Source organism: Lipotes vexillifer, unplaced genomic scaffold (assembly GCF_000442215.2).
Source record: "Lipotes vexillifer unplaced genomic scaffold, Lipotes_vexillifer_v1.1 scaffold987, whole genome shotgun sequence".
In the NCBI taxonomy this organism is placed as follows: Eukaryota; Metazoa; Chordata; class Mammalia; order Artiodactyla; family Lipotidae; genus Lipotes; species Lipotes vexillifer.
Window position 1 is genome coordinate 125,600 of NW_006787426.1, and position 9,425 is coordinate 135,024.

The 9,425-nt window shown below is 53.3% G+C and overlaps 1 protein-coding gene across 1 annotated transcript in view; it reads left to right on the forward strand.

The window, feature by feature from the left end:
- Positions 1 to 2,434: 2,434 nt before the first annotated feature.
- Positions 2,435 to 9,425, forward strand: part of KLHL22 (kelch like family member 22) — a 23,579-nt gene continuing 16,588 nt past the window's right edge. The window contains exons 1-2 of the mRNA XM_007460005.1: positions 2,435 to 2,695; positions 7,787 to 7,952. Coding sequence (XP_007460067.1) covers positions 2,469 to 2,695; positions 7,787 to 7,952 — 393 coding nt within the window. The 5' untranslated portion in view covers positions 2,435 to 2,468. The remainder of the gene's footprint in view (positions 2,696 to 7,786; positions 7,953 to 9,425) is intronic.

Consider the following 9,425-nt stretch of genomic DNA (forward strand, 5'->3'; position numbering starts at 1 on the left):
GGGCCTCGGGTGGGCCTGTCGCCCCCGCGGGTCCGCGCGCGTCCTTCGGGGCCGCGGTCCCGGCGCTGTGCCGGCGGCCCTGCAACAGGCGGCCGGTCGGGCGCAGTCCCCCTGGCGCGACCTTGCACCCCGGCATGCCAGCCTCGGCCCCTCAGCCGGCCCAGGTTCGGCTCCCGCTTGCTGCACGGACGGACCTGGACGGCCCCCGACGGCCCCGGCGGCCGCGCTGTCAGTGCGACGTCTCGGCCCGGAGCGCCGGCCGCTGGTTTGCCCACTACCACCCCGGCCCCGAGCCCAGCGCCTTCCGCCCGGGCGCGTCCCTGCCCCGCTCCGGCCTCCGCGCCGCGATGGTCCAGAACGCATCCCATCCGCACCCGACGCGGGCCGTCCCCTGGGAAGTGAGACCCCCTTTCCCTTTGTTGCAGACCTTGCTTCGTGCTGCTAGGGACTGGGCTTCGTGGAGGGCAGACACTGGGGCCCTGCAGAGGACTGAGGGTGCCTACTCAGTAAATTGTGTTGAGTTGAACATTGTTCAGAGATGCTTCCGACTCTGTCATCCATGAATTCATGAAAATTCATTTTACGTCCTTCAGTTTGTATCTACTTGGGACATAAAACCTCCTTCCTGCTCCCTCCAAAGCTCTGAACTGAAAAGCTCTGAACGCAGGGCCTTGCTTGCCGTGACTAGAATCGGGGACGTTATGGGGCCGAGGGTAGTTAATCTAGGGAAGGGCTTCATCATAGAGGAACCTGGGTAAAATGAATAGGAGGTCGAGGGTGCCAGAGAGTGAGCCCCCAAGAACATATTTTATTTCAGAAGAACAGGCATGGGAAGGGAATCGCAAAAGATGTGCAGCATTCCACTTAATATTTTATTTTTTGAAATTTTATGAATTAGCAAAACGAAGTTACACTGTGAAATGGTGTTTTTCATTCTAAGTCAGCAAAGATTAAAAAAAAAAAAACTCTATTGGTGTGCTAGACAGTGGTTGCAATCCGGTTCTCATACTTTGCCGGTGGAGAATAAATTGGTACAACCTCTATGGAAGGCAATTTGGCAATATCTATTGAAATGTCAACTGCACATTCAAATTAAGATGATCTAGCAGTTCTATATCTAGTAAATGTTCCTCATTTAACTGCTACATATATGGTAGATCTCAGTGACTTTCAGTGCAGAACTGTTGGCAACAGCAGACAATTGAAGGAAACCCAAATGTCTCTGAAAAGGATTGATTAAATAAAATACGGTTATACATACAATGGACTGTGGGTGGGATACAAGGTTACCATGTGTAAAAGCTAATAAAAAGGGAGAAATTTTGTTCTACACCTCTGCCTGCAAATACATAGGTGCTACCTGGAAGGGTGACAGGAAAGCTGAATAGCTTCCTCTGGGAGAGGATCTGGTTAGGGGTTATAAGTGGGAGGGAAATTTAAGTTTCATAATACAGTATACCTTTCTGTTTTATAGTAGAGTCTATTTTTCATTTTTTCTTTCAAGGGTCCAGTAGGCGATTGAAAAAGAAGCACATTTGGGGAGGGGATAGTGGAGGAACGTGAGGTGGGGAAGGGAGATGTGGCAGGTGGTCCGCTGGCTGGCAGTGCTGTGGCCTGGAGAGTGCACAGCTCGACCCCACAGCTCGGTGTAGGACTGGCTGCCCCCAGTCACTTGTGGTTGGCTTGGAGTGCTTGGCCAAAATGTGTTTGCAGTAGCTGGTTTTACTCATGGGGTTTCTGAGGCTCCTGTTCAAATCAGTTTGCATTTTTTTGAACATACTGACTCAATTATTAGAAGTTAAGCTTGAATTTAAAAGACGATGCAGACAATCTTGAATGTACCAAATTTACTTGAAGTTACAGTGCTTGACTCAAAATCTCAGTAAAAGAAGGTAGGGCCTGGAACCTTCCCCTGTACCACCACCTAGGCCTGTTGTCTTTTTTATTCATCCATTCCTGTTGTGGGGGGGACCCAGTGTTCTTTCCCAATAGAAGAGAGGAAGAGCCCTTGAGAACCTGGTCTGTGCTGGTGCTTTGTTTTCATCCTTTAGGAAATTTGAGAATGCCCCGAGGGGCTGGGTGCTTGTAATCCCCTTTTCTCAGCTGAGGGGCTTGACACTCAGGTTCACCACACTGAGTCCACCATGGGGCTGGGTTTCCTGCCTGGGTCGGTCTGTCTCTAGAACCTTTTTGTTTCATGGCGATGCTGAAGCAGATAAAATGGAAAGGAGAATCTTGGCAATGAAGAGACACAGGTCAGGAGGAAGAAGGCCCCAAGTTTGGACAGCAGTGGGAGGGGAGAGGGAATTAGAGGTTTGAGACCACGGGGAAAGCACAGGTGAGCAGGAGGGAGGGACCCGAACAGCTGGCCAGCCCTGCACAGCCAGCGCTGCCTCCCAGGCTCATTCCTGGCTCCTGTGTCTTGGCAGCTGACAGCCGCGGTGCTGAGGTTGGGAGCGGTGGTCAGGATGGCGGAGGAGCAGGAGTTCGCCCAGCTCTGCAAGTTGCCGGCACAGCCCTCCCACCCGCACTGTGTCAGCAACACCTACCGGAGCGCACAGCACTCTCAGGCACTGCTCCGGGGGCTGCTGGCTCTGCGGAACAGCGGCATCCTCTTTGACGTGGTCCTGGTGGTGGAGGGGAGGCACATCGAGGCCCATCGCATCCTGCTGGCTGCGTCCTGCGATTACTTCAGGTGAGTCTGCGTAGTAAGGTATCAGGGATGCTGGCTGCACCAGGTGGACGCCTTGGCACCCCGGGCTTCTCCCGCTTCTGTCTGTGCAGGCATAGGGGACTCGGGGTCTGTTTTTCTCTCAGCTGCCCCATCTCTGGGGCATGTGCTCCTTTTTTTTTTTCTTTTAAAGGCGGTATGCTTGGCTTTACTTATAATATTGTATTTTCAACAATGAATTTTCTACTATAAGTACAGTATCTTGGTGTGAAACAGATTTTCTTTCTACTTTACTCTCACTACCCATTATCTCATTAAAAAAAATTTCAAACCTATGGAAACATTGAAAAGAATAGTATCACAAACACCTGGACACCAGTTGTTACCATTTTGCCGCATTTGCTTTCACTGCCTTTGTAACACACGCCTTTTTTAAAAGACGTTATTGATGCTTTATGCCTTAGACTTTTCAGCCCCACCCAGTGTTCTTGTAAAACTGTCAGGAAGCCCATACGGGCCCAGGGACCTCTGTGGGGGCCGAGGCAGGTGGTCAGTACGGTATGCATGTCGTCCACACCAGCTATGTGATGTGGAGTCACTCTGTTCACACCCTCACCTGGCCATCCACCTCTTGCTCTCACCTCCTCATCCCTTGGGCCTCGGCCTCCCACCCTCCCTGTGGGTTCTCTGTCCCCTGAGTTTCTCATGACCTCCTACGTGACGCCAGCCCAGCCCTGAGCACATTGGGCAGAGCTGGTGCCACCATCCCACTTGAGACCTGAGACCCTCTATTCTGTCTCCCATTCTGTTTGGTTCTTTTGTCTTCAAGGCTCATTTGTAGTTCTCATCTTTTAACTTTAGGAGCTAATGAGCAAAATATTTCTTTATGGTTAAGTGCTTCCTGTTCTCCAGAAGGAGTTTATGGAGAGGGTGACCCAGTGGTTAGTGGTGCCTTAGAGCAAACATGTCCAGGGACAACAGTGTCCCTTCAGTTAATGGGGATTCAGCTTTTACAAGCTTTGAGAAGACAGGGTAGTGGGCAGGGCAGAGTTGTGGGAGGCCTCAGGGCCCAGAAGGTCAAGCACTGGAGTCCTCCGGGCTTAGGGCCTCCTGCACACACCGTCGAAGCCCTTCAGGTGGAGCTTCTCTCCCCACGCAGGCCATCCTGTCACTGTCACAGTCATGGTCCTCTTCCTAAAGGACAGTTACTGGTGCCACCTCTCCCTTCTTGGTGGAAACATTCTGTGTCTTCCCACATCCTGCAGGAGTGATTCCTGGCCCTTTGGCAGCCACTTCCAGCGGGTCTGTCCTGGGAGGTGTTCCCCTCTCAGGCCTGGTCACTGTGCAGGATGATACCCCCTCCCACTGGGACCAGGGAGAACCCAGGCTCATCTCTGGTACGTGCATATGAAATGATGATTCCCAAGCTTTTAGCGGGTTTATTTCCTTATTATTCATTTCAGTTATTCACTCAGGTTGAAATGATGAAGGGTTTTTCCCAGTGAGGCTGCTGAAGATATCTGATGTGGGCAGGGGTGGAAGGAAGGGCTTTGGAGGGTAGTGGGCTCATGGCTGGGCCCTGTAGGGGACGCCCTGTGGGGGTGTCTGTCAGGTGCTGAGCGGTGTCCAGCCAACACACGGAAAGCTGTAGTTCCTTATGAATCAGAGTGTGTGAAATGCTCAGTGAGACCTGGGCATGTGGAGCAGTAGACCCCCGCCTGCTGGGCCTTGTTCGTGGAAGGACAGTTGGTTCCATGTTAGGAAACCTCTCTTCCAGTGCGAGGCCCTAATCAGCCTGGGGCGACCTGGCGTGTGGCCGTCCACAGACAGGTCAGCAGGCATGTGGTCACATCCAGCATCCACTGCCACAGCTGAAATGTTGCTGGAATAGGAAATCGTGGAAAGCACCACTTTATCCCTGCCCTCCCACCTCACCCCCGTGGTAACCATTTATAAACGTTCCTTATCATCCACAGTTTTCCCTTGAAAATCCTAGTTCATAATACTCAAACCTCAAAGCTCTGATACTCAAAGTTGTTTTGTTTTGTTCTAATATGTTGCTAAAACTTGTCAAGTGTCCTCTGGAAGTCTCCCAGAGCTGGTTTTCCTGTTTTTTTTTAATATTTGTTTATTTGTTTGTTTGTTTGTTTATTTATGCAGTGCCGGATCTTAGTTGTGGCATGCAGGATCTTATTGCGGCACGTGGGATCTAGTTCCCTAACCAGGGCTCGAACCTGGGCTCCCTGCATTGGGAGCGTGGAGTCTCACCCACTGGACCACCAGGGAAGTCCCTCCCGGAGCTCTTTTGTTTGTGGATAGCTGTCCAATCTGTCCAGTCGTTGATCTTTGAGCGGGGAGGCAGAAGTTGGATTCTCCTACATTGCCAGCTTTTTAAAAGTCTAAGTTTGGCAGAAATTCATTAAACCACGAAACCTGCCCTGAACTGATATGAGGGTACTTTTATATGTGTCCTACTTAGTATGGGTCTTTGTACATTTTGGTTTGGAAATATTGAGGTGTTTGGATTTGATTCAGACCTTATGGGGGGTAGCGTGACATCATATGTGGCACAGATAAGGGTTTCTCCAGGTGAAACGTTCTGAATTCTGAAACACACCTGACCTCAAAGGTTTGCAAGAGGGGTTGGGGGCTGGTACAAGCTGGCACAGGAAATGTTCTCCCCACCTCATATCCGAGGCAGCTCATTGGCACCTTGTGACATCTGGTTATGACATCCTGGCAGTAGAGGTGGCCCGGGTTCTCTTTGTGGTCTGTGCTATCTGTGCCCGCCTGCTGGGGACTTGGTGAACATCTTTTTTTTAAAAAAAAAACCCTATAGAATTTACCATCTTAACCATTTTTAAGTGTACAGATCAGTAGTGTTCTTTTTTTAAAAAAAAAAAAATTTATTTATTTATTTATTTGTTTGTTTGTTTTTGGCTGCGCTGGGTCGTTGTTGCTGCTTGCAGGCTTTCTCTAGTTGCGGTGAGTGGGGGCTCCTCTTTGTGGCGGTGCGCGGGCTTCTCATTGCTGTGGCTTCTCTTGCTGAAGAGCACGGTCTCTAGACGCACAGGCTTCAGTAGTTGTGGCACGCGGGCTTTAGAGCGCAGGCTCAGTATTTGTGGCTCATGGGCTTAGTTGCTCCGTGGCATGTGGGATCTTCCTGGACCAGGGCTCAAACCCGTGTTCCCTGCATTGGCAGGCGGATTCTTAACCACTGCGGCACCAGAGAATTCCCTGGATCACATTCTGTAATTCTGTTTTTCATTTTTTGAGGAACCCCATACTGTTCCACAGCAGCTGCGCTAATTTACATGCCCATCACCGATGCACAGAGGTTCCAGTTTCTTGAAATTGACAAGACAGAGTCTAACAGAAAATGGGCAAAGCATCTGGACTGTTTGGAAAAGAATATAAAAACACCTGTTAAACCTGTGAAGAGAGCCTCTGTCCCATTGTTTACAAGATTTCTCCCTCGCCTCCTGGCAGTTGGAGCGGCGTCTTCCTCTGGTTCTGAGGGTGTGGGGGGCAGGCTCCCCGCACACTGGTGGCGCTACCTGACAGGCCGTGGGCAGTGCCATCCAAGTGCGTGTGTATGAAACTCTTTGACCCAGCAGTTGCTCTCCTGAAATTAATCCTGGCGTTCACATGAGCAACAGCTCATGGGCGCAAAGCCATCCACTGGGAGAAATAACAGATTAGAAGTAACCCAGGTGGACCCCGGCAGGAGCGGTTAAATCAGTTGTGATCGCCTTTACAGAGAGGGGCAGCGCTGTGTGTACAGATGATCGGGGCTGTTTCCAAGGTGTCCTGTGAAGTCGAAACCAGGTGGGGATTAAGGCGCGGGCACTGCCTCTGGGGATAGTGCCACCCTTGGAGGGGGGCTGGTGACCAGAGCACCCTTTCGTGTAATTTAGGTCTTGAGAGAGAGAGGGAGGGAGAGGGAGAGAGAGTATGTGTGCGTGTGTGTGTGTGTCTGTGTGTGATATAAAATGTGACAATAGCCACTCTGTCACCTCTGTGTTGCTGTCATATTTCAGCCCAGATTCCTCCCCTGACTGCCAGCCTCCTCCCTCCAAACACCTAACTGACACCCCTGCTGGGATGCCCTGGGGCACCCACAGTGTTGGAGCCACAATGGGATTCCCACTGCCCTCTCTCACTCCGGTCCCGCCAAGTCCCTTCCTGCCCAGCCTGGGTTCCTCCTGTGCTTTCCTGGGTTCCCTCCATCGCTTGTTCTCTCCTCTCGGCCCCAGGGTGGTCTCTACTCCAGCTCCCCAGCCGTGTGGCCTCCCCAGCCGTGTGGCCTCCCCAGCCCTGCAGGAGCCTCCCTGCCTCTGCTCCAGCCTCTCCACTCTGGCCAAGGAGCCCAAGATCTGAAGTTCCCCTGCTCAGGCCTGTGTACGACTCGCCGAGAGCACCTCATTTGCCTTGGTTTTGGTCCAGACCCTACCCTGCCCCAGGGGTAGCAGGACCTGGCCCAGGCTCACCTCCTGCCTCTTCCTCCTCGCCTTGCCTGCCTACCTGCCTGCCTGCCTGCAAGCTCTTCCTGGCCCTGGGCCCTGGGTGCCTGCCACCTCCACTTCCTCATCGTGGGCCCTTCTGCCATCGCTCTCCAGCCACTCTTCTCCCGCACTGGGCACTCCTCGGTCAGATGCCCTGTTGTGGTCCTTGACAGTGATTCCACCACTGGAAGTGCCCTGTGTCTTCGTGTCTGTCCTCTGGCATTAACTCCATGCACATAGGGATCCTGCCGCTTCACTTCACTGTTGTCGCATTGGCTCTGTGCACGGTTCCTGGTGTTTAGTGCCTGCTGGGTACGGAGCTGCTGAGCGGAGGACTTTTACTATTTGTTTCCCATTTATTTATCCTTTCACCGCGTGCCCTGGGCTGCGGCTGTGGCCCAGGAATTGCACGGGTGGATGCAGCAGAAAGTGCGCTGGACGTGGTCCTGCCCGCAGAGGCTCACGTGCGGCTGCTGGGGCACATTAGATGGATGTTTCCAGAACAGCTGCCAAGCTTGGTCAGGAGCTGTGGGCGCTTCCGGGTGCCCCTCCTCTGCGGCCTGGCGTCCTAATGGGTGTAACCCTGCCATCTCCTTTCTTCCCTTTGCAGAGGCATGTTTGCTGGGGGGCTGAAGGAGATGGAGCAGGAAGAAGTCCTGATCCACGGCGTGTCCTACAACGCCATGTGCCAAATCCTGCATTTCATTTACACGTCCGAGCTGGAACTCAGCCTGAGCAACGTCCAGGAGACGCTGGTCGCCGCCTGCCAGCTTCAGGTGAGGCTTCTGGTCTGAGGCAGGCAGAGCCAGGCCCAGACGGGTCCCGGGTGCCCGCCAGGCAGTGGTGTGAGGGTGGGTGGTGAGCCTTTTGCTCTCGAGAGTGTCGGCAGCCTCCTCGTTTGGTTCAGAAGACAGCTTTTCCCTCGTGTCCTGAAACTGGAACGAAGTCTTATGCCGACTTCCTTATCCTGACCTTTTATGAGGTCAGAGCACGTCTGGGGCAGTAGGAAAAGCAGCCTGTTTGGGGGTATCTGGAGGCTCCCCGCATGGCGGGGCCCTAATAGCCCCGTGCCTTTACTCAGTGGCGGGTGGGCAGGTGGAGCTGAGCCAGGGCAGCCTTCACGCAGAAGTTCCTTCTTTTACTCAGAGAGCTCCTCTGTCCCCTCATTGCTGCTCTGGGGACCACACTTACCTCCAGTAGCCAGCCGCCCCCAGAACCTCTCCACTGGTGCTCGCTGTCAGCGTCGCCCCGCCTCCCCAGCACACCGCACACTGCCTTGCTCCCTGCACTGTGTATCCCACAGCCACTCTGCTAGCGCCAGGCTCTCCTCCGTGTCCACCTTCGTCCTCTGGGTCCATGTCTGGACGAGTCGTCCTTGTGAATGTGACCGTGTTCTCTGGGTCCATATCTGGACTAGTCGTCCTTGTGAATGTGACCGTGTTCTCTGTTTCCCTGCCCTCGCCTCTGTCCCGGCCTCCTTCTCTCCGTTTCTTCCTCCCAGCTGGGCTCTGCCTTCTGCTGCATCCATCGCTGGCTCAGAGACCTGCTGCCTCCCCTCAGACCTCAAGGCAGAGCCATGGCTGGTGCTTGGGGCAGCCTGGCTTGGTTTTGTTTTATTTTTAACATACTGGGCTTCTATGCAGTGTTGTTGTTTGTTTTTGTTTTTGTTTTGCGGTACGCGGGCCTCTTACTGTTGTGGCCTCTCCCGTTGCGGAGCACAGGCTCCAGATGCGCAAGCTCAGCAGCCATGGCTCACGGGCCTAGCCGCTGCATGGCATGTGGGATCTTCCCGGACCAGGGCACGAACCCGTGTCCCCTGCGTCGGCAGGTGGACTCTCAACCACTGCGCCACCAGGGAAGCCCAGTTTGTTTGTTTTTTATAAATTTATTTATTTTTGGCTGCATTAGGTCTTCCTTGCTGCGTGCGGGCTTTCTCTAGTTGTGGCGAGTGGAGGCTATTCTTTGTTGCGGTGTGCAGGCTTCTCACTGCAGTGGCTTCCCTTGTTGCGGAGCACGGGCTCTAGGCACACGAGCTTCAGTAGTTGTGGCCCGTGGGCTCAATAGTTGTGGCTCCCGGGCTCTAGAGCACAGGCTCAGTAGTTGTGGCTCATGGACTTAGTTGGTCCGCAGCATCCAGGGCTTGAACCCATGTCTGCTGCATTGGCAGGCGGATTCTTTTTTTTCTTTTTTTTTGGCGGTACGTGGGCCTCTCACTGTTGTGGCCTCTCCCGTTGCGGAGCACAGGCTCC